Source organism: Cricetulus griseus, chromosome 4, assembly GCF_003668045.3.
Source record: "Cricetulus griseus strain 17A/GY chromosome 4, alternate assembly CriGri-PICRH-1.0, whole genome shotgun sequence".
Taxonomy (NCBI): domain Eukaryota; kingdom Metazoa; phylum Chordata; class Mammalia; order Rodentia; family Cricetidae; genus Cricetulus; species Cricetulus griseus.
This window is the reverse complement of record NC_048597.1, coordinates 3,328,590-3,353,366: the sequence shown is the minus strand read 5'-3', so window position 1 is coordinate 3,353,366 and position 24,777 is coordinate 3,328,590. Positions and strand designations below refer to the sequence as shown.

Below are 24,777 nucleotides of genomic sequence, written 5' to 3'. Positions count from 1 at the left end.
TATTATGTATACAGTATTCTGCTTCCATGTATATCTGCACACCAGAAGAGGGCACCAGATCTCATAACGGATGGTTGGAGCCACCATGTGGTTGCTGGGAATTGAACTCAGGACCTCTGGAAGAGCAGTCAGTGCCCAAACTGAAACTACTTCGTAATTCTCGAATCCACTCTTTCAGACCCACAAACACCGTTTTTCTCCCACTGCTGTGGTGGGCTTTGACAGGCATTGTGGGACCACAGAACACTTAGATGGAAATGGCCTTGCTTTGAAATGTTTCCATAGATGGCTGTTCTGCTTGCTTCCAGCTTTACCTAGACTCCCCAAATGAGTGAACTTCCATAAATTTTACCATGAAACAGATTGTTTCTCATAAAAGTTCACCATGTCTTTTTGAAAACCAACTGGGAATTACGAAGTAGTTTCAGTGGTCTCCATCCGTGCATGATACACCCAATATTCTCACTGTAGCAGTGACCGCACACGGTAATGCTTGCGGGGCAGTACTGGGCTAGTTACTAACGCTGCCTGTAGCTTGAGCAAGTCATTGCTTTTTCCATAGCTATGGAGTAGGAATAACAAAACTCCCCTCGTGAACTTGCTGTGATGAGAGCATGCTGATGTTCCGAAAGGGTCTGACACACCCTGATAATTTTCATCATACCTGAAGGAAGAAGTCGGAGCCAATGTGTGGTTCAGCTTGGACTTGCATCAGTATCTTCATCCCTAAAGCTGAACAGCCGCAAATTCGGACCTTGCTTTCTTGTCTTCTTTTTGATGGAGTTGCTCAAAACAGGCAATCAGACTGCTTGGCTCCTAACACCTGGTGCAGCAAACAGTGTGATGGGCCAAATGAACAAACAAGTGGGATGCTGTCACTGCCTCAGTGACACCCAAACGCAGCCAGAAAACACGATGCTTGTAGTTCTCCTCTGCCTACACCCACAGCTGGAATGTAAGTGACCAGCCTCCCTCTGGGCAGAGCAGAGTGTGTCACCTGCCCAGTGCGAAAGGCTTCAGGCCTGAGGAGCACTCTTTGTAAACCCAAGGCCTTTAGAGGACCATCACCACAGTGCCACAGCCAAGAGTGCACAGCCAGGGACACACAGGGTAGATGAATCATGCTGTCATGACAAAATATTCTGGGAGCCAAGTGGAAACCCAACTCCTTGATACCAACAGTGGCAATGTGGAGGAAGCCCCACCTTGGTCAGTGTCACCAGAAATACTGAGGGGATTGGTAATGGCAGGGTAGGTCCAAACCCCCTCCCATCCTCATTCGGAGGGTGGTTGAGAGTGCTACACACGTCAGTGACTGTTCCATCTCAGCTTGCTCTGCTCTGGCGAGGCGTGGAAGCACATGGCAGCATGCTGGCCCAGAGCCCCGCCTCATTTGCAAAATAATTTAGTTTTAGGTTCCCCTCGCTTCTTCCCATCCCCTTTCACACTCTTGGTCTAATTGAGAGAATCTACCAACCCTGACACTTGGACACTCGCCTCCAGCCAGAATGCTGCCGTCTGAATCAACCAAACATGTCAGGTCTGCTCACTAACGTGATAAGAGACTCAGGTCAAGAAGTGGAAGGAAATGGCCAGCTTGAGGCCTCAGCTGGACTGCTCCTGACTGGATGTCCAGGTAATAATTACTGAGGAGCATGTCCTCCATCTTTCTAAAGGGCTACTAAAGACAGTAGATAAGAATATGCACTCCACACCATTTTTAAAAATTATTTAGCATTCTTTATTCATTAAAAAAAATTATGTCATTAAAGATGACTTTTCCTTGCAAACTGACCAGAAACTGTGGCCTCTATTTTTGGCTACTTGATTGTTTAAATACATCAAGGTTAGATAAGTATTATGATGTAAGCATAAAAAATAGACAAGCCAAAAATACACTGTCCGAAAACACACTGTCAGGTGACTCTAAAGCTCCTCAGTTTCCTCGGGGAAGCCCCAGTTCCGTATTGGCCGTGACAGGACAGTCACTCGGGGCCTGCTTTGCCTAGGCCTGCCCCTCAGAAGCTGTGAAGCAGGCCAGCCAGCATGCACAGAGTGCTCACTAACTGTGGACCAACAGAACAACGGCGAGATTGGAAGAAAGTAAAATATTACAGCACACTCTCCATAAAGTGTGAGTTACAGTGCGAGGCTGAGGGAAAACAGACTTGAAGCCACAACCCTGGCTCAAAGCACAGGTCCCTCAGGGGTGAGGGACAGACCAAGTCCATCATCCTTCCTCAGTGTGGCCTCCTGTCGTCACTCAGAAATTACCTAGTAATGAACAGCCATATGCATTCTTCCCCCTGTGCAACCTCCTTGCCTTTCAGTCTGCTCTGGGAGCATGGCAGCATTAAGTGTGTGTGCCAGCTGGACAGACCACAAGAACTCCAGCACCAGCCACCATTCACAGGTTCCCTCACTCCTGTGAGAACAAGGACTAGCTGTTGTTTTCTAGTTCCCTAAAAGCATCTGAAGTTCTAGTAAAACGTTATCAAGAACTCGAGAGGTTTTGCAAAGGCTCCGTATTTCCAGGTGAAGTCACTGTCACACCTTGGAGCGTAACACAGGTTCACTCTGTGAGCCTACTGGTTGCTGACCTTTTGCTGTCAGGAGTCTGGGCAAGTTGGAGAGGGATTCCTTTCTGTCTCCGTGGTCTCACTGGCCAGCAACTGCTTTACTGAACCTAAAGAGAAACAGGCACATCTGGGGCTGTCAGAAATGTTTTCTGTGATCTTGCAACACAGGTGAGGAAATTCTGTTACATTCCAGAGGAAAGGCCGAGGCAAGGCACCTCAAGGAAACAAGCTTTGGGCAATGAGGTGAAATCATGAAAATACAGACTCCAGGGACGATGCCTGAGAGGACGACCCGGGTGACATCCACCTGTGAGCAGATGACAGACAGACGTCCACCTGTGAGCAGATGACCAGACAGACGTCCACGTGGCCACCTGGCTGTCCCCTCCTGCAGCTGGACTATGTCCGGCAGAGCTTCAGTGGGAAGTTCTCTGTGATGAGGTGGTCAGCATGAAGAAGAACCACCACATTAACCTCAAACTCTGCAGAGGGAGAGAGACGGCCACTTACACTGCGCTCGGAGAACAGACTCTTAACACAGTGGCCCGCACTGTAATTCCAGCACTTGAGAAGCTGAGGCAAGAGGAAGGCAGTATGCTTGAGGCCAGCCCGAGCTACAGAGTCAGTTCTAGTATGGTTTATGGTGTGGGCAAAGAGACACTGGCACCACACTGCAGAAACACAGCTCTGGGCAGGGCTTTGGGTGTATACACTCATTCATAGACACATACACAAAATTAAAAATAATAAATTACATAAAAAAAAAAAACATGGATTAGTGTTTTCCTAGGGTTAGTCAATAAGGACCACAGAGGCCATCACATCTGTGGAAGAAGGTGGCCAGAGCTGAAAACAATGTTGCAGCAGTATCCACACTGGCTTTAGGGGTGTGCAAGATGCTAAGGTTATAGTGTTATGGAGATTTGTACAAGTGTTTCAGAAAGCCACTGAGGCCAGGCAGGGCATGGCAGGGTCAAGTTCACTGCAGAGACGCCCTGAAAGAGGCCACTGTGTGAAGCTGTAAAGTTACACCCAGAGTTGGGGTGGGAAGCCCCAGAATGTTGGAGATTGGAGGACTTTGCTGGGCTCCAGTCTGACTTTGAGGGAGGCTTTCAGAAGTCAGGCTTTAGGTACCCTGTACGTGCAGCTTCTCACTGAGGCACTGATGAGTAATCAAAGGGCTGACAGCTGTAGCTGTGACTCCAGCAAACCTGTGTGAAGGTGCCTCTCCCTGTGGACCACACCTTCCCTCCCCTCCACCTGGCCCCACAGGCTTACCCACTTTGAAGTTAGTGGTCTCCAGGGTTGGGCAGGTGAACAGTCTGGGGAAGACCATGTAGAGAGGGACAGACAGACTCCTACAAATGTCCCCATCGGCGATTTGGATATTCTGAATCTCTGTGGCATCGCGTGCATACCCTTCTGCACACCCTGGGGAAGCAAGCAGCAAGCACCATAGGGTCAGGACACCACGGCACCAAAGCAAACTGGTCAGCAAACCCGTCCGGTACTGTGGCAGGCAGCAACAACACGTTTACCCACTCCCACAGTTTGTTCTTCAGGACTGGGAATCCCCTCCCTTCCATTTCTGACATCCTCAAACATCACCATGCTGGCTTTAGGTGCTGGGAACCCAGTACCCCGATTTGTACGTCACTGACCATCTGCAAGCGTGCGTAGGCCATGACGGTCATCAGAATAGCAGTGTTAGAAAAATGAGGTTCTGGGCACATCTTCTGTGTCACAATGTGGTGTCCTCTACCACGAGAAGACTACAGGGCGGGGTGGCTTAGTGGCTGACAACCTTTCCTGCTCTTGTCAAGGACCTAAGTTCTTTCCTCAGCACCCGCCATCAGGCAGATCACAATTGCCTCATAACTCCAGTTCTAAGGGATCCAACGCTCCTTTACAGCCTCACAGGTACCTACACACAAATATCACAGACACACAAGAGCAGGGGACACATCTGATGGCTTTGTGCAGAGGCTACCACTTGGTGAGGCACATTGAGCCAGCCTGGGCGCACTCCATATTATAACAGTCCTCTCCTGAGACAACCGTATAACCCGTCATGAAGACAGCCACCCCCAAAGCGCTCACTCCCTACACTGCTGTGCTGGGGACTAGGCTTCTGATGCACAGATTCTGGGAAGCACATCTATAGCTACCAAACGGACCTCCTGGCCGCCTAAGCATAGGAACATGGTCACCACCTCAGCAAAACTTTCTGAGGCTGCCTATTCACGATGTGTTGCTTTGCCCTTACTTCATGGCTTTCCACACAGGGCCTAGGAACCTCATGCACCACTACCAGGAATCGAGGGAAGCATTTTTAAAGCCCAGGTTTCCTGACTCCCAGGTACCACTCCACACTAGAATTAGAACCTCTGAGGACAGATATTAGGCATGCGCACACTAGCAGGCTCCAGGAGAATGGGCACAAATGACAGGACAGACTCAGATGCTCACAGCTCCAAAGCCTTACCACAGGTCTCCACCCGGACCAGCTGAAGCTCTATGCTCCGGATAGCAGCATCCGAGTGCTCCACCACCAGCTCTCCTGTCAGGGGCTGCGTGATGGCACAGTTGGTAGAGTTCAGATGTCCTCTAATGAGGAATTTGGGGAGTGAGGCCCTCTATGATAAAAAGAGATAAAAAGACATCAGGAACAAAAGGAAAAGAGCCATTGGTTGTTCCAGTTGCTTTGCTGCAAATAAGAACTGGAAACCAAGTTGGGTAATTGTTCTAGAAACTGCGGAAACCCTGTTGTACAAAACAAGAGAGAAGAATAGTGTTAGCATCTGTCGGTGGACATCAGAGCGACTCCTCAGGCGCCGTTTACCCATGTGAAGGACAAACAGACGGGACAGATCTGGGGAATCAACTTCCTGCCTTCACCAGCAACAGACATAATATGTCAGAGCCTGAGAAGTTGACAGGGTGGTTAAGGACAACCACCCATCAACCCCAGGCTGAAAAATAAACAAAGAAAAGTAACAAAGAAAGAGAAGAAAAAGAAAAAGAAGATCTAAGGAAAAGGGAAAAGGTAGTCAGTTTTACAATGTTCCCAATTAGGCAAGTTTGAAGCCAATTACTTTCATTTCAAGGCTACTGAAAGAGTAGTTTTTCTCAATTCCTGATGAAAAGCTGTGGGACCTTTTTCTGTAGACAGGAAGCTGGCCGAGGGGAACTGGCAGTCGCTCTGAAGGAGACTCGTTGGACAGTCACTGTAGGAGTCTTCATCTCTGTCATGTCCCACTATCCAGTTCCAGTAGAAGCAACATAAGCCACAAATTTAAAACCATTCAGAATTTGTAATTGCCTCAGAGTATAATTTAAAATTTTCTGGTATCTACACTAAAAATTTTTAACAGTATATCTAAAATGTTATCACTTCTGCATATAATCAATGAGAAATTTGAATGCTATAGTTCAGCCAGAAGACTGCTTGCCTGGCAGACATGGAGCTCTGGCTTTAGTCTCGAGTACCAGGAATGGTAGCACGCGCCTGTTGTTCTAGCCCTCAAGCGGAGGTAGCAGGATGAGAAGGTCAAAGTCATCCTCAACTAAATAATTCAAGGCCAATCTGGGATACACCAGACGGTCTCAAAAACAGAAAGTATAAGTGATGCTTTGCATTCTCTTTTACAAACCGATCTCTGAGACCAGGCCGGCCCTCTCAGCTTACTTCCCATCTTAAGTCAGCCAGCCACAGCTTGAGTGGCAGCGGTCACACAGGGCTGGTGGCCACCAGACTGGTGCAGCTCTGAACACCAGCAGTTTTTACCCATCAAACCCTCTAGAAATGTGTGGGTGGAAGACAAAGTTTGAAAAATGAATACAAGGAAAACAAGCTAGAAAGGTAGACAACAGCGAAGCTCACACAATGTTGAGGCAGTTTATGAGCCAGTGACCTCCAGTGTGGCTCTTGTGTCCCCTCCCCAGTGGTGAAGGCGTGGCCTGCACTGCACTGCTTTGAGCCTCATCTCTGCTCCCTGCATCTTCTGTGCAAGTCTTATTCTCCCCATCCCCTTTTCTCACCTAAAAAAGAAAAACCTCTAGTGATATTTTATAAATAACCATGTGTTATACAAGTTATTTAAAATAAAGCATGTGCCTTGCGGTGGTGGCGCACGCCTTTAATCCCAGCACCCAGGAGGCAGATGCAGGCGGATCTCTGTGAGTTCAAGGCCAGCCTGGTCCATAGAGTGAGTTCCAGGACAGCCAGGACTATTACACAGAGAAACCCTGTCTTGAAAAACCCAAATAAACAAACAAACAGAAATAAAATAAAGCCATGCTTTTCTCATTTTCCAATACTAACATGAAACCTGCCACTCCCTGTATGACACTTTTGACAAAACTCAGTGTCAGCTCACACTCGGGAGAAGAGTCTCACCAGGGCTGGCGGGAGACAATCTTACTAATAAATCTACACCAAGAACCAATATGTGAGGAACATAAAAGCAGGGGAAAGGGGACTCTGTTCCACACGTGGAGCCCTGTGAGGAGGAGCAGACGTGGGGTAGGACAAGGGGGCTGTGTCTACTGCAGAAGGGGGTGTGGAGGGGTAGAGGGCCCACGAAAATACACAAGGTGTACAAGAGGCAGGGCATGGAAATCTCCCTGGCCCCAGGACATTATGGCTACTGCCTTCCAGAACCTTCTGAAAGGGCTCCCTGTGACACACCCTTGAAGGAATGACATCAGTCATGACTCCAGTGTCCCAGATCTCCCAGACATGCCTTCAACCCAGTAATGAGCACAAGCAAAACGCAGACTTGAGTAAAAAGCCAAGTTCTAGCCAGAAAAGAGCTATAGACAGCACTGCTTGCTCTGAGATAAAATCGTTTACTAAAACTAAAACACGGGAGATTTTCTGGACGTAGAAGGCTGGCCACAGTGATCCAGCAGAGGCCTGCTGGGAGCTGCCACCAAGACCCAGGCATCCTTGGTTCTCATGTAAAGAAATCTGCTGGTGCAGCCCCAGCTCCTGTGTCCTTGCTGTCCACCCCACGAGCAGCTCTCATCTGCCTGGAATACCGGTGAGAGATTGCAGACTAAGCCTCAGTGAGGGACAGAGGCCAGGGCACAGGGAGAGAAAGGAGCAGGCCTGGGGGCAGGAGTCGTCACGCTCAGCAGGAAGACAGGCCAGCCAGGGGCCTGTAGTCCTGGATGATACTGGAGAAGGCCAGCCTGGGCAACAGGGTGAGGCGTCATCATTTCACAGAAATGGTATCATAGCATGTGGAGGAGCCTTGAAAAGTGCTGTCCTTTTCCCCCTAAGTAATGTCTGAAAATTCAGTATGAAAACACCCTTGGGTACAAACCACCCTCTTACCACTGACACCTCGACTCTCAACTAAGAACAACTGGGCAGCTAACTGGTCATTGGGTCACGTTACTACAGAAGCCACAACACGTGGGAAATGAGTACCTCTTTGACGTTCTGCAAGGTTTCCGGGGTGATGGTGAAGTCAACGGGACTTGGGGTCAGCTTCCCCTTCTGAGGCTGAAATGGAGTAAAACCACAGTCAGAGAGGTGAGGACAATGGAACAGCTTTTCCCTTCTGACTAAAAGGAAAGCAGCACAGAAAACTAACCGGAAGGACTTGGTAAGAGGCAGCCATTGGATTTCAAACAAACCCAGGTCTACCCACCCCCAGGAGTGTGTCATCTGTACCGCCAGGGGCCAGATGTCTCAACCTGAGACCTTCTGGGCTCAGAACTGAAGGTCAGACCTGAGGAACAGAACAGTAATGCTGGGAGCCGGGAACTGCCGCCACCTCACACACGAGGAGAGCACCTGCCCATTGTGTGCAAAGTTGAACCAGACTGGCTAGTGCTGTCTGCCGTTAGCTAAAGAGCTGTCCAGCTAGAATCATTCATGAGGCCAGGCTACACGGAAGCCTGCCTGGCACCCACCCAAGGGCTAGGATCCAAAACACCAGCAAGACCCAAGAACCACTCACTTCCCAAGTCTTATCCCCAGAGCTCTCTTCTGAACTCTGGATGAGTTCACAGCGTGTTCTTAGACTGTTCTTCCTGCTGCCCAGAGGACGCTGAACTTGTAAACCACATTCCAGAGTGAACTGCAGCCTCTCTGTGGAGGCCGCCACTGACAGCTCTCTTTTCTTTCCTTTTCTACCTACCCACCTGCTTGCCTACCTTTTTTTGAGACAAACTCTCCCCACATAGCCCTGACTGTCTTGGAACTTACTATGTAGACCACGCAGGCCTTGAACTCACAGAGATCTCCCTGCCTCCCGAGTGTTACCCAGTCTTGCCTTTCTTTTTTTTTTTTTTTTGAGACAGTATCTCATCACTCAGTCGACAGCACAGGGTGGCTTTAAGCACACTATGTAGCCCAGGCTAATCTGAATTCCTGGTGACCATTCAGCGTCAGCCTTCGCAGCACTAGAATTACCAAACATGCTTGACTAACATCTAATTCCTGAAGGCCCTGTGGTGACAGAATACCATGAGCAGAGACAGGGGCCCTGGAGCCCTGATCACCTTAGGAGGGCCCTGCAGTCACAGGGTAGGGGCTTCAGAGAGGACCTGGGCTCAGGACTGACTTAGAACTCTCTGCTCTTCACGAAACGTAAAGCTTTCCTTGTTATAACCATAGGGGGCTGTGAGTCTGTTTCAGGACATAAAGCCCAAAACGCTTTAGATTATTTAAAGACCGTTGATGGAAAAAGAAGAAAATAGCCTTCTTTTAAAACACATAATTTTCAAAAGCAAAACAATTCAATCCTATTTTACACAAATCAGGAGCTGTAAGTAGGTAACTGTAATACTGGGGGTCCTAAAAATGCTACCCAAATAAAGGAGCACAATGAGGGCCTCAGTGACGACTTTGCTAACATCACGAAGAAGTGACTCCAATTCTGCACTGGGACTCACTTCCTAAGCATCCTGAGGGTGTCAGATCACAGTGTGACAAAAATGCAAGTACAGATTCTCCGTGACTGCCAACCATCCTCCCAGGATGCCCTGTCAAGTCCCTACTCACCGAGGTGCACAGTGCACCCGTGGGATCCAGTGGCTCCACCCAGCACCAACGTGGTGATGGTGTACTGAGTAGAGGCACCACTGCCCACACTACACAGAGATCCCCCATAGGTTGTAGAGCAGGCCTTTCCAGCTCCTGAAGGCCTCAGAGCAAGTTCTTGAGGTAGCTCTGGCCAACACTGTTCAGCAAACCTGCTGTACTATCCCTGGCAGCTCTCCAGCCTGGGGTTCCTCCAAGGTCCCTCTCAAGTGTCCTAACTCAGTCCTGGAACTCCTTAGACACACGGGTCTGATGGAGGGAACAGCAGGACAGCGGAGACAGACTGACCACTGGCCAGGGCTGAGACAAAGGCCAACGAGTGGCTGCCTCTGTGAAACCAGACCTCATGAGGTCTGAGAGACTGCTGGGGATGTGTCTGTCACCACACAGTACACCAGGGGAGATGTTGTCACTGCTGATTCTCTGTGACCATGGAGGCCACTGGGTCTCAACCCTCCTAATGGGGCGACCTTTTAATACACTTCCTCATGTTGTGGTGACCCCCAAACATAAAATTGTTTTCATTGCTACTTCATAACTAATTTTGCTACTGTTATGAATTGTGATATAAATATCTGTCCTTAGGTGATCCTTGTGAAAGGGTCATTGAACCCCCAAAGAAGTCACGACCCACAACAGGCTGAGGACCACTGATATAGGCAATGAGGGACTTGTTATGAACTCCCCAAGTGGCTGCAGCAGTGGCTTCAGGGGTCCAATTACCCAAGATGGCATGGAAAGGCATTTAAAAAAATTTGTACTGCCAGAGAAACCCTGTCTCGAAAAACAAAAAACAAAAAACAAAAAAAAGTGCACTGCAAAATATAGGCAAAATGTGTAAGGATCAGAGAGAGACAGGCCTGCACCTGCATATCCCTGTGTTCTCACAGAGCACCAAGTGCCAAGCATTAAGTCTCTGGTGTGTTTGCCACAGCAGACTGGGGGCCAAGGTGAGTGTGTCCTTTGCAGAGAAAGGACAGTGAGTTCACTTACTACAGGTTGTAAAATGGCGTTTCCTAAAGTGAGGTGCAGACCCAGAAGCTGGGTGTCCCAGAAGCAGTGCCCACGCTGGTGTTCACGCCACCAGTCTTATCCCGTGCCTCAGGTCCTCTGCAGACCCAGCTGACTGCCTTGTCAACAGGTGCTATCTATCCCACACCTCATGGGAGAGCCTAGGGCTCTGAGGAGAGGCTTACAGCAGAATGAACGATGAATTCACAGGTCTTGGTCAGGTCCTTGGCCAACAGGGACCGCCGCATGTCACAGCGCAGTGTGTACTGGAGGAGAAGCAGGAGAGACAAACGTCATCTCAGTAGGCTTTGTTCTTATCTAGACACAACATCCAGAGTCACAAGGAGTCAACATATTTTAAGGACACTTTGGCCAATGGGTGAGTTTCACGAAGTGGATAGAAGAGAGAGGAATTATTGAGCAATTAAGGCATCTCTAAACAAAACACAGGCGGCTGTTCCACAGGCAGGGAGCAGGAAGTAAGAACCAGGGAGCAGAGCACCGGGGCTACAAGGCTGGACACAGCTGTCCACCTCCTGTGTGAGCCCAGAAAAACCACAACCCCTCTGAGCTGCATCTTCCCTCTGCAGCCCCAGGGATATGGAGGGTGACCTGTGAGGGGTGTCCATGAGCTCCACTCTGGACACCCAGGAGCAGCCTCGGGCACCTCACAAGTATCACACTGGATGCTAAGTGTGGGGCACCAGAGCCAAGTTGGGTCACACTGTCAGGAGGAGTTTTTCATTTATAAACAAGGAGCCATGAATGATCGATCACATGAAGAAAAAAGAAAACAAAAACAGGACTCCAGGGAATCCTAAAAACTGTTTCTGTGTACTTTAAAGGGGAAATAAAGATGTATTTTAAAAATTCAGAGACAGAGCAGTAAGAAGGCTATGATTAAGCTCCAAGTCCAGACACCACAGAGCCAGCCTCCTTTCCCAGCTGTCCTTCCAACCCTGCCCATCAATCTCCAGTTAAAGCCTGGAGGGAGGGGCTCAGGAGACAGAAGCTTTGCCTGGGCTTATTCCTTTCTTGAGTGTGGTGGATTTTCGAAGCATGTCACTGGCAGAGTGCCTGCTGTGAGGAGCTCCTGTCCTCCCCAGGAGCCAGGGTCTCTGCTGTGAGGAGCTCCTGTCTTCCCCAGGAGCCAGCCAGGCAGGCAATGTGGCCGCTAAGCTTACTTGGTTGTGACACAGCAACTGTGGCCTTAAATCCCTGGCCATGAGCTGAGGCAGCTCAGAGACCACTTTAGGGAAAACTTGGGGAGCCAGGGTGTGGCCAAGTGGCACTCCTCTCAGCATCATAACTTAGACCCAGACTCTCATAGAGCTCCCGTTCAGTCAGCTTGTTGATTTAATCATGTAGGAAAAACTTCTGAATTGTGCCAAAAATAATGTTCATAGCTAGGACCGTATGCATAGCTATGAATCTTCTAAGACGTTACACTCTAAGAGCAACCTTTCCACATGAAATAAGTTCCTGTATATTTGAGGTACTGCAGGGAGATAAAACGTTTTTATAAGAATCATCTCTTGCCTATAAGGATCTAAGAATTTATTTATGTGTATATGCAGTATATATATTCTCTAAGGACACTGCAATCTGTTCTCCTCAAAGCAGACAAGCTCATTTAGGCTGGTGTGTGTACATGCAAGCACACAAGTACACTGCCCCACTTCCTGGACTTCATGTGCACTGAAGGGAGCCTGGCCTCTACCACCTCCCTCAACAGTTCAGAAGTGCTAGGTAAAGCCAGAACCATTTAAGGGACTTGAGGAAACTATTTTCTTTTACTGAGTCATGAGCTCAGAAGATGGAAGCTACACCTGTTCAGTGGCCTCCAGCTTTGCTCTAACAAGGGAGAAGATGTCCCCAAGTGTCCCCAAGGACAAAGAACACAGTACACAAGAAAGCCAAGCTCAAACATTCTGGTGCCCTGGTCTCCAATCCAGCCAAGCCACCCTCCTGGAATCTCAAATCCATGATATAGGTCCCTATCAATTTAAGTTCACTGTACAATTTGTGAAAGGAAGGTATGAGTCACAGACGTCCACTTTGGTCTCTATACATGAAGGGTGAGACCAATCATTTGTAAATGAATGAATCATGTAATCTGTTGGGGGGGGCAAGGTGAAACAAAGAGGCAACTTCTGTGTGTGTTCTAGGAGGGTCAAGTCCTTCCTTGTCTATTGTTTCAGTTAACTTACAGCACTGATGGGATTCCAGCTGTTGCAAGGGGGATGAAGAGATGAAGGGGGAGGGTTCAGTGGTTAAAAGCACTGCTGCTCTTGCAGAGGACCTGGATTTGACCCCAGTGTCCACATGGTGGCTTAAAACCATCTTCATTTAACTCGGGGATTTGATACCCTCTTCTGGCCTCCATGGTCACTGCATACACAAGGTGCACAGATACATGCAGGGAACACCCACACATGAAATAAACATTTGAAAAATGTTGTTACTAGTGCACGCCTTTAACCCCAGCACTCCGGAGGCAGATGCAAGTGGAGCTCTGTGAGTTCAAGGCCAGCCTGATCTATATATGAGTTCCAAACAAACAAAAAACAAAATGAGTTGTTACAAGGCTACTGTAAGGAGAGTCATCAATTCTTGCATTCATCACTAGGCAGCTACTCACTTCGTGACATTCTGTGTGACAGGCGGTTCTCTCACTAACCTCCTTGCAGCAAGGTCAGGTAGGTTGCTGGAGGAGGTTCACAGAGGTGGGATTTGAATGGACCCCTGCCCACTGCCAAAACCTACACCAAATCCTTTCACAATGTGATGGCAGGAATGTAATGCAAACCCAGGTCTGCCCACTGTCAGTCCTGGTCTCTCACTTTGTAACTAACTTCCCAGGTCCTGTGGAGTGATCGTGTGGGGAGAGCCACAGAGGAGGTCAGAGGGCAACAGGACGCCAGACATCAGCAGAATTACCAAAAGAGACATAAGGTTGGATTTTTTTTTAAGGTTTAAAATTATGTGTTTGTGTGTGGGTGTCTTCATGTGGATATGTACATGTGAAGGAAGGAAGCTGTGCGGGAGTCCCTGGGGCTACAGTCAGCGGAGGCTGTGACTGCTAGGACCAACTCTGCAAGAACACTGAGTGCTTTTAACCACTGAACCGTCTGTCCAACACGCGCGTGAGCGCGCACACACACACACACACACACACACACACACACACACACACACACACACACACACACACACACACACACACACACGGTATTCTTAACCCTGAAAAGGCAGACTAGAATTTTTATAAATTAATTCTGAGTATGAGATTTTAGCAGACATGGTAACACTGCTGTCTGTGCTATAAAATTTTGTCAGTATGGCCACAAGAGCAGAACTCAGTAAGAAATAACAAGCAAGCCTCAGCAAGTCAGGAATTTAAAGCAGGTTACATTTTAAACCCTTTATTTTGTCTCATGATTTTTACATTATGCTACTACAATACTCAAAATATAAATGATATGGTTTCTTCTTTTTTTTTTTTAAAGGATTTTATTCCACCGTGTTGGGGTAGTTCCCTGGGAAGAGAACGGTCCCAAGTTTCCAAAGCAAGCAGTTACTGTTTTTTTGTTGTTTTTTTTTTAAAGATTTATTTATTTATTTATCATGTATACAATTCGTGCCAGAAGGGGGCACCAGATCACATTACATACGGTTGTGAGCCACCATGTGGTTGCTGGGAATTGAACTCAGAACCTCGGGAAGAACAGTCAGTGCTCTTAACCCCTGAGCCATCTCTCCAGCCCCATGAAATGGTTTCTTATGTCTACATAATTTGAGAACGGATTAAGACTTAACAACACAGCTTTTGCCGGGCTGTGGTGGCACACACCTTTAATCTCAGCACTCAGGAGACAGATTTAGGCTCTGTGAGTTCGAGGTCAGCCTGATGTACAGAGTGAGTTCCAGGACAGCCAGGACTATACAGAGAAGCCCTGTCTCAAACAAACAAACCAACAAACAAACAAACAAACAAACAAACAAAAAAACCCCAAAAATCCAACAACAACAAAAAAGTAACCAAAGCTTTTATTCAAATTAACGTAACGTACCTGTGAACATTACGTAATCTTTAGAGGAGCATGGTCAAAGATAGAAGCTATGAGTGATACACTGAGAATCCCTATGTATGCTGAGATGAGCCACATGACCACAGAAAGTCACTGTCCTCTCTGGATGACACTTGCTTACTGACAAAGAAGCTAGGAAAAGACCTGTCAAACAAAGGGTGGGTGGTTGGGAGGAACAGCAAAAAGTCATAATCCTAGATACTACTAAGTAGATTTTCTCAAGAGAAAATGATACATTTGCACAGGAGCTAGAAATTATTTGAGAATTTATGTTAATTTTGATAAAAACATTAACTGTGATTTTGTGTAAGTCTCCAGGTTTTTGGAGATGGATACTGAAGTAATGAGACCTGAAGTGCACGTGGGCTGTGCAGCTAACTTTCAGGTGACTCAGAAAATGAACACGGAGGAAAAAGGATGGCAGGGTTGGGGTGCGGCTGAAGCACAGACCTGAATGCACACAGCCGGTTCCAACCGGAAAACACTAACAGTGATAAGTTGTGATAAGCTCATAGAAACCTGAGGCTCGGCTAAGAAGAAATCGCATCTTTACGATTTTTAAAGGTATTGGGGGCTATGTACAGTTCCATGTTGTAGCTGAGGTTAACCCAAGGAAAAAGTTGGGTGGGCATCATTAGCTGTGCTCGAGAACTAGCCACACACTAACACTCTCTTGCATCTATGAGCTCCCAGGACATACACAGTCTACACTGTCAAAGAACTCATGCTACATTTGTATTCTTAGCAGAATTTGGAAAAGGATGAGACTTCCAATCTAACTTTAAGTAAATCCACTTTTTCTCTTAAGAGACAATAAACAAAGGAGACTATGGCCAGAAAAACTGATCTCATTCCAACAGGTTTCCTTTTCAGTTTTCTTTGTGTATATGGTGTGTGGTGTGCACTGTAGCGCACCTGCAGAAGCCACAGGGCGACTTCTGCCATGCAAGGCTTGGGGAGAGAGCCCAGGCATGGCAGCAGGCAGCTTCACCTGCAGAGCCGTGCTCAGGGCCAGCCCTGCACTCAGTATGCTGTGTGTCTTTAGTTATATACATATGTGTTCAGCTGACCACAGAGACCTAAGGCATCAGGTCACCTGGAGCTGAGGTAGATGTGAACAGCCCACATGGGTGCCAGGAACCAAACTTGGGGCCCTTAAAGAGCAGTACCCAGTCTTAACTGCTGGGGCCTCTCTCCAGCACCGGCTTTGTTCCTGAGGTTTATTTTTATGTGTGTATGCGCACATGTGGGTGTGTGTCACTGTCACTGCCTGCACAGGTAGGTCTGTGAGAAAGAGGGCTGAAAGCATCTTCTTCAGAGAAAAGTAGCGTTTTGCACTAGAGTACACTGTCCTGTCGTTCACCTTGACAGATATTCAGTTCATGAAACTCACAGAAAACTAAACCTTTAATTAATGCTCCCAAATATTCTGAAGTTATTTTTTTAATGTGCTAGATTTTCAGCAAATGAGTGGTGCTCACTAAGTGCAGATGTGATTAACTTAAACTTGATTAACAAATCAAACAACTCTCTCATCCTCTGCCTTTTTGTGCATCCTAAGACTTTGGGGTTTCCTCACTTAGCAAGAGCTGCTGCAAGGCAGACTACACAAAAGTACCTTTCTTTGCACTGGATGAAGGAAGGGGCTCTTTCTCTGGCTGAGTCATGACTGAGACAATAGCAACTGTGAAAGCCATCCCTCACAGCAGAGGTAGACAGGAAGTCATAAACCCACTTCCCCTCATTTACAAGGTCTCCTCAATGAAGAATACAGCCTATGTTAAGCGGCAGCCTTTGGGTATCACACAAAGAGATACTCATAAGAATGAAACAGACAAGTCAGTGCAGGTGCCAGAAAGAGATTGAAGCAGTTCTGTGCCCCTGATGGTGTCACTGTGGCCTGAGGAAAATACAGACAAACAAAGGAACTTAAGCATTTATAACCATGGCTCCTACTCACCACAGGGTCACTGGGGCTCAGGGTAATAACTGCTGCAGCATGTGTGAGGCTCAGGCTTTCATCTCTAGCACTGCAAAATTAGTAACTCACACACACACAAGATGTAGTTAGCAGGACAAAACGAGAAATCGCTACAGCATGTCCACAATTCAGAGTGTTGAGTTCAGCTGTCTCAGTGAAGACAAGCAGTCAAGCTGGTCTTGAGCAGAAGAACAAGGTGTCATGTATGTGGGGCAGGAACTCACCTGGATGTTCACAAACACGCCGTGGTAGGTCTCATACAGGACTTTGCTGCCCTTCACATGCAGAGGAAACTCGAAGGGAATCTCAGTCTTACCACTGGGGAGCTTTCCTGGCTTCAGCACGTCTATGGTGCTGCTGAGGATCTGGATGGGCTGTCAACACAAGTAAGCCGCAGGGTCAGCACACACAGTCACGCCAGCAGCACAGGGGGTGCGGATGCTCCTGTGTTCCTGGACAGACAGCAAGCTGCTTCTGTGTTTTAAGTCTGCACAATAATGGTTCATTTCTTTAAAAAAATCTTCTCACTGCACTTAGTTAATGTAGTGTGAGTGTGTGCATGCATGTGTACGATGCACACATGCCACCACAGTTTGCATGTAGAAGTCTGCTAGCAGGACACAGAAGCAACACAGGCTGATCTCAGGCTGCTATGTAAGAACTGAAACTGTGAGGGCCATGAACCTTGCCAAGTCACGACAGCTACCAAGGCACACGGCGAATATACAGATCCACGGTACCAGTGCCACACTGGCTCTTACCTTCACAGAGTTGTAAAAGGCTTCGAACACGCCCACACTTTTGGCACTGAGCTGGAGGTTTACAGTCCCTTCCATTGTCAAAGACACTCCCTGGTGCTGGACGGAGTCTTTGCTAGAGATGACCACCACACCAGAGAGCATTTCCTGGGGACAAGACACAGCTTCCAATCAGAACAGCATACCCCCTGAACAATCCTGTGGAGATGTCTCCGCCCTCCCCGCCCCTGCCGGACAACAGTGAAGCCAGGCCTGGACAGAGGATGCGCTGGGCCCTTCCCCCAGTGTCACCTTCCAGACTCATCTTCAGTCCTGGCTGGTAAGGGCCCACCTGAATCTGGTTCAGAAATACTGCCAGCAAATGGCCCTGTGATGGCGGCACAAAGCTGGTGACAACAAAGGAAACATGGAGAGTAGGACAGCAGGGACCCTGAGCCCACACCGACTCTGCTGCATACTTCACTCCTGTTCTCCAGGGAAGACAGCTTCGTGTCATGTGCTCTGTGGGACTGCCGGGCAGGGTGTACCTGTGTTTAGTGAATGTCCTAAGTATGTTTTTCACTACCTACTCCAGAGCCCCAAAATCTACATGAAAAGGGGCCAGCAGGATGGTTGGTACAGCGGGTAAAAAGACACTTGCTGCCAAGCCTGATGGCTTGAGTTCAATTCCTGGGACTGACCCACGTGATGGGAGAAACCTGACTTCCACAAGATGTTCTCTGACCTTCACATACCCAATCACAGAAATAGTGTGTTTTGAGTGATCAGTATTATCTTCATTCTCATCAGAATCCCAGGAGAACTTTATGTTCATAGAACATGAAAATGCCTCTGAAATACTTTAGCTTCTAAATTTAATTTTAAAATAATTCTGCTAGACCTTTATTCCAAGCACTTGGGAGGCAGAGGCTGTGGATCTCTGAGTTCAAAACCTATAGGGAGAAAGCATGTTTAGCTTTACCTGTGACCACGCCCAAGCTGGCATGGTCAGCAGTACCTCTAATCATGCTTTCTCCCTACACCGGCCTGTTTTATAGAGTGAGTCCCAGAACAGCCAGGGCTTCACAGAGAAACCCTGTCTTAAAAAATAACACAAAATAAAAAAATTCAAAATACTAATTTGTTAATAAATCAGGCGTTCTTATATACTATGCAATTCCCATTAAAAAAAAAAAAAAACAAACTCTCCCCACTCTTACCTAGACGTTCAGCACAAAGGGAAGAAAATGCATGTCTCCAGACAGGATCCATGCCTTACCCCCGACATCAGACAGGGATCTCAGGACTTCAGAGGGGAAACCCTTTCCAGTTGTGGATGGCAATGGACCTGGACATCTTACAGGGAAACTCCTATGTGTGTGTGGTGTTAGGAAGAAGAGCCGTGGCCCTTATCATAGGAAGGTGATCCTTAACCCAGGGGAGCTGAGATAACTAGAAACCAGAATGAGGAGAATGCAGCTCCATGTTGTATGTGTGTAGAAAACAAGGAAGGCGGGCACAGTGCTCTATACTCCTCTATGTACAAATGTGAACCCGGGTTCTCCTCAAAGTAGGCAGCATGGCCAGCCGCCTCACTGACCCTGAGAGAAACTCAACCCTTCCTTGAGGCACAGGGCCAAGTGTTCTGCACAGAGGTTCAGTCTCTGCTCTGGAGACACTGGAGGTGGACCAGAAATCCAGAGATGATCCTGAGGGTGCACACAGTGCAAGCTTCCCATTCACCCCTGGCCTCAGCCTTGTAATCTTCACAGCAAAAACCATATCACCTTTGACCAAGAAGACACTTCCAAATCTGTCAGCAGAATGTAAGAGGCCACCCCAGACTGTGCAATGACTCTTTTGTACCTGGAAATAAAATGGCCAAACCATAATGTGTACTAAGAAACAAACAGTCGGGTGTTGATGGCGCACGCCTTTAATCCCAGCACTTGGGAGGCAGAGGCAGGTGGATCTCTGTGAGTCTGAGGCCAGCCTGGTCTACAGAAAGAGTTCCAGAACAGCCAGGGCTACACAGAGAAACCCTGTTTTGAAAAAACAAACAAAAAAATGAGATTGTACGGGGCTGAAGATGGCTGCACGGGAAGAGCTCACACTCCTCTAAACCCATCAGGCAGCTCACAACCACATGTAAGTCCACTCCGGGGAGTCAACACTGAGGGTCCGTCCCTACAGGCACCTGCACTCACATGCACACAGACACACTTTACAAACAAAAGTGAGATAATGCTACCCACTCCTCAAGTTTCCCAAAAGGAAAATGAAGGCTTACCTTCACCTGAGAACCTCTGCATAAACAGCTGTAGCAATTTTACTCCCATCTATGCACATGCCCTCCTATGGATGGATGGATGCAGACTGTGGTTCATTCATACGGGGTCAGACAACTCAGCAATAAAAAGGTAACAACTAAGCTAGGAGTGATGGCACACACCTAACCCCAAACTGAGGGCCGGGGTGTCAACTGGGCAAGAGGGCTGTGAGCTTGAGGCCAGTGTGGACTACATAGTTCAGGGTTCTTCACTGCACAGAAGCAGGTCACCAGAACCCCTCCTCTACATGTCTGTCTGAGCTGTGCGTGGCGGGGCATGACCCAGGGACAGCTCTCACTTCCTCTCAGGTGTCACTCTCCAGTGTTACCATTTTACAGTGACAATGCAACTGTGAGAAGAACAGTTCAGCTTCCAGATGTAGCCTAGAAACAGCTGATCCAGAAAATGCTGAGGAAAAGAGAGTGCATCTGAAGCCACCTGGGTTTGGCGAGCTGCGCAGTGCCCTGCCCCAAGTGTGCATGACACACCCCAGCATGCAGCTCTAGCAGTCCCGCTGTGACGGGGGGTGGGGGTGGGGGTGGGGTGTCACGCCTGCAGCAGTGGGTTTCACAGCATGCAATTCCTCCCTTGGCCCTGGATGTCACACAGGACAAGACAGTAAGAAACTCTGCTCAGCAAGTATCTCTCCACTGCATGCTGCCGTCAGGTACTGGTTTGTTTCTGCTTCTCTAGAGCAGTTAGAGCCCGTGTGTGAGATGGAGAGAAAACAGGTCATTCCTACCCGTTTAGCAATGTCAGTCTCAGGGCTTCCAGATGGTTCAGCAGGTAAAGGCACCTGCTACCAAACCTCCTGTTAGGAGAGAACCAAATCCACTAGTTGTCGTCTGACCTACACACAGACAGACAGACAGACACACACACACACACATGAATGAATGACATGGAAAAAGTCATTCTCCCTAAGTACAAACTCAAGCCTAGAGTAGTGTCTGGGGTTGGAGAAGAAAGTACAGATAGAACAGAGAGTGTAACCACCACTCAAGAGCTGGGGTGTGTGTGTGTGCGTGGCTCGCAATGACCATGGAGAACAAATAGAAGGCTGGCTTCCAAAAAAAAGAAAGAAAGAAAAGCCAGGCAGTGCTGGCGCATGCCTTTAGTCCCAGCACTCAGGATGCAGAGGCAGGTGGATCTCTATGAGTTCAGACCAGCCTGGTCTACAGGAGCTAGTTCCAGGACAGCCTCCAAAGCCACAGAGAAACCTGTCTCAACCCCCATCCCCAAAAAGAAGAGTGGCTTCATTTGAATGTCTCAGTGACTCACCTTGCTAAGAGGTCAGTCAATAATCAAGGGCAAACATAGGACATTGAGGAATGGGTGTCACCGAGGACTGTACCCAGTGTTCAACTGCAGTCACATCTGCCCAGCAACCACCCAACACATGCCCTCTCACTCATCTTCTGAGCTGGCTGGCACCAGGACTGCCCACAAAGCATTCTGCCTTGACTGCTGTGTAAGCCAAGGACAGACAGACCAGTGGGGCGCTGACAGTCTGGGGCACTGATGGGGTACTGACTGGGAAGGAGTCAGCAAAGGGAAAACAGTACCAGAGAGGGGCTGTGGTGAATACTGATTATAACCCTGATAGGATTAGGTAGGAGACAAGCCTCTGGGCAGCCCGAGAGGGGCCATCTGGATTAGGTTAACTGAGGAAAGTAGCCCAGCGCTAACACTCTTAGCTTCCGGACAGCAGACGCCTTGTGACCAGTGCCTCAAGCCCCTTCACCATCAACTCCCCATCACGGACTGAGAGCCAGCATCAACCCTTGCTTCCTTGAGCTGCCTTGGTCAGGGCATTTAAGCTCAGGAGTATGAGAAGTAACTAATACAGGGACCAGCTGCCCAGCGGTCCTGGGCTGACTCGCTACACAGCTGGGCATGAAGCCCTGCAGACTACAGCAAGAGCAGCTGGGTGGAGAATGCAGGTTTCGGGCCACACAGAGGGCCCAGTGAGCAGCATGAGGCAGCACTCAGGTAAGAGGAAGACGGGGGAGAACAACAAGGGCTCAGCAGGGAGAAAGTCCAAGCAGCCCCAGCGGCAGGGTGCAGGGTAGAGCAAGCTCAAATATGTGAGCCTATGGGGGTCATTCTCATTCAAACCGCAATAATATAGTTAGCCCTCCTGTCTTTGTAAAGATTTATTTCATGAGTGGGTCTTTTACCTGCCTGTATGCCTGTGCACTGTGTGCATTCCTGGTGCCTACAAAGGCCAGAAGAGGGCATGGGATCCCATGGACTGTGAGCTGGTTGTGAGCCACCAGGTAGATGCTAGGAACCAGGTCAGGATCCTCTACAAAAGTAGCCAGTGCTGAGAACTCAAGCCACCTCTCCAGCCCCGAGCTTTCATTTTTAAAGAGCATTATAGTTTTGTAACTTTTCATTAAAAATAATGAGTTGTTGCATTTAAGATTTTCACCTTTATTTTTTAAGAAGGAGTTACATGTAAGACAAAGTGAGCATAGAGTTCTGGGATCTTTTCGGGGAGTGGGTAGCCAACAGTAACCACCCCATGGCACAGAAATCTCTTGTCATGGTAACCTGGTTGTGCAAGGAGTGTATGCATCTATCTCCTTTGTATTTCACAAGTCTAATATCCAATGGTGTCACTTTCAAGAGTACATATATCATTTAAGAATAAGGCATTCCGAATTCATAAAAACAGATGAATTATATTTACATTACAGAAAATTTTACTGTGAGGTTCTTCTGGCCAATGAGCTCCTCCAGTACAGCAAAACATAACGAAACTCACAATGTCATATGCATTTTTGTTCAAGTAGCTGTTAGTGCACCACACAAAGAACAGAATGTCACAGAGTGACAGAACAGTGTCCTTTCCTCTTAAACTATTTTATTGTCTTGACTTTTAAAACTATTTATTTGAAGTTACATGCATACACTTGTATCTGTGAGTGGGTGTGAGCGTGTGAGTGCAGGTGCGATCCAAGACCAGAGGTGTCAAGAGTCCTGGAGCGGGAGTCCCAGGTGGTTGCAAGTGGCCTGACTGGTGCTGGGGAGCCAATGTGGATCTCTCCAAGGTAGCACCTGTTCTTAACGGCTCACCCGTCTCTCTGGCCCTTTATCTTGTGATCCCAGGCTGTATCACACTCAGTATGCAGCCGAGGATGGCCATGAACTTGTGACCCTCCTACCTCTAACTCCTGGGCGGTCACCACCACCACCACGTCTGGTGGTGGTAGCGCCAGGGGCTGAGCCCAGGGCTTAGTGCGCGCTTGCGACTATTTTACCATTCGAGCTACTTCGGCAGCCTGTTTTTCTTTTTCCCTAAAGAATATGCCAGTGGTCTGACAGTGTCCCTCAAGTGAGAGAGGCAGGCCCGACCGCTCCCCTGTAAGCGGGTTAACTGTTTTGGCAGTGATGTGGCATGAGTCCCTCTCTCTCAGCGCACCTCACCAGAGTCCAGAGTGCCTTCCACACCGCGTGCGGGAACCTAGGAGGTGTCTGGGTTGGGGGGAGGGGGGTCTTTGAATGCTGACAGACGACAAAACCGCGAAGGAGCGCTTCCCTGTGTGTGCGGGGGTGGAAGTGGGGTGTGTCCCGACACTGACTGGCGGGCTGTGCGTGAGGATCGCTGGGGTCTCCTCCCGGGGTGACCAAGGGCTTCACACGTGCGCGCTGTGGGGACGCCGTCCCGTCAGGAGCGGGGGCGTCCGCCCCTGCGCTTCACGCCGAGCCCCGCCGCTCGCCCGCCCGCCCGCCCTCCCGGCTCAGGACCGCGGGCCACGCCCATCCCGGAGCCCGCCGAGCCCCACTTACCCCGGCGTGATACACTTTGTTCGCTCTTTTGATCTTGATGTCCAGGGAGGTCCCCATCTCGACTATCCGCAGAGGCCGCAACTTCCGGCCACTCGTGACCCGCTGGCCCCGCCCACTGCCACGCCCCTCTCCGGCTGAGTCCGCAGTGGCGCCACGTGACCAGCGCCCCTCCCTCCCCGCACACCTTCCCTGCTTCCGGCCCGGGGGCGCGGAGCGCGCGCACACTTCCGGAAGGCTGCAGGGAGCCCGCGGCTCTCCCGGCGTGCCCCGCGGCAGGGGCGGGGCGGGGCGGCTTTCTCCCGTCAGGCTGTGCGCGGAGGGAGGGCGGCGCTGTGGAGCGGGGCTTCCGGAAGCGACGGTGGAAACGCGCGTGTCCCGGTCCCCGTGCCCGTCCCCGGCTCCCTCCTTCCCGGGAGCTGCGCCCGCGCCCCGGAGCTCCCCTCGGGGACGGTCCGTGCCAGCCGCAGGGGCGTGGCCCCTTGCCAGCGGCCCGCCGTCCGCTGATTGGCGGAGGGCTCAGGCCACGCCCCGCGGCGCCCGGCCAAGGTCTCGGGAAGCGCGGTGACCCCGCTGCGTCGGGTCAGCGCCCGCCGGGCTCGCGGCCGCGGGGCCTTGTGGGTATTCCCCAGGCTCCCCGGCGGCTGCCGCAGCGGACGCCGGAAGTGCACGCGGATTTTCGCCCGCCCGCGGACGAGTTAGGAACGGACGCCGCTCTTAACGAGCGAGCGGGGCTCTTCCGGTTCTCGGGAGGTCCGGTCTCGTTGCCCGCGGTGACGGAGGGCAGACAGTGTAGACAGGCCGTGTGCACACCGGGAAGGGTCCTCACAGTGTAGACCGTGTGCACACCGGGAAGCGCACACTCTAATAAAGTTTGGTTTGAAAGAATAGAGGTGGCGGTCTTGTGAGCACTGTGCCCCTGCGGTCTTGTGAGCACTGTGCCCCTGCGGTCTTGTGAGCACTGTGCCCCTGCGGTCTTGTGAGCACTGTGCACCTGCGGTCTTGTGAGCACTGTGCCCCTGCGGTCTTGTGAGCACTGTGCACCTGAGGTCTTGTGAGCACTGTGCACCTGAGGTCTTGTGAGCACTGTGCACCTGCGGTCTTGTGAGCACTGTGCACCTGCGGTCTTGTGAGCACTGTGCACCTGCTTGTGAGCACTGAGCACCTGAGGTCTTGTGAGCACTGTGCACCTGAGGTCT

The 24,777-nt window shown here is 49.5% G+C and overlaps 1 protein-coding gene across 2 annotated transcripts; it reads right to left on the bottom strand.

Moving 5' to 3' along the window:
* Nucleotides 1-1,717: 1,717 nt before the first annotated feature.
* Vps26c (VPS26 endosomal protein sorting factor C) lies at nt 1,718-23,739 on the bottom strand. Of its 2 annotated transcripts, XM_027415667.2 has the most exons (9): nt 23,582-23,702; nt 20,529-20,597; nt 17,481-17,624; nt 16,944-17,093; nt 10,833-10,913; nt 8,017-8,091; nt 5,065-5,215; nt 3,858-4,010; nt 1,718-3,061 (listed from the first exon to the last, which is right to left on the bottom strand). In XM_027415667.2, exons 3-9 carry the CDS (start codon nt 17,619-17,621, stop codon nt 2,979-2,981), a joined length of 834 nt encoding a protein of 277 aa, XP_027271468.1. In that variant the 5' UTR covers nt 17,622-17,624; nt 20,529-20,597; nt 23,582-23,702; the 3' UTR covers nt 1,718-2,978. The 2 variants fall into 2 exon arrangements, with proteins under 2 accessions (XP_027271468.1, XP_027271467.1); XM_027415666.2 differs by lacking the exon at nt 20,529-20,597 and having other exon boundaries at nt 23,582-23,739.
* Nucleotides 23,740-24,777: the final 1,038 nt, after the last annotated feature.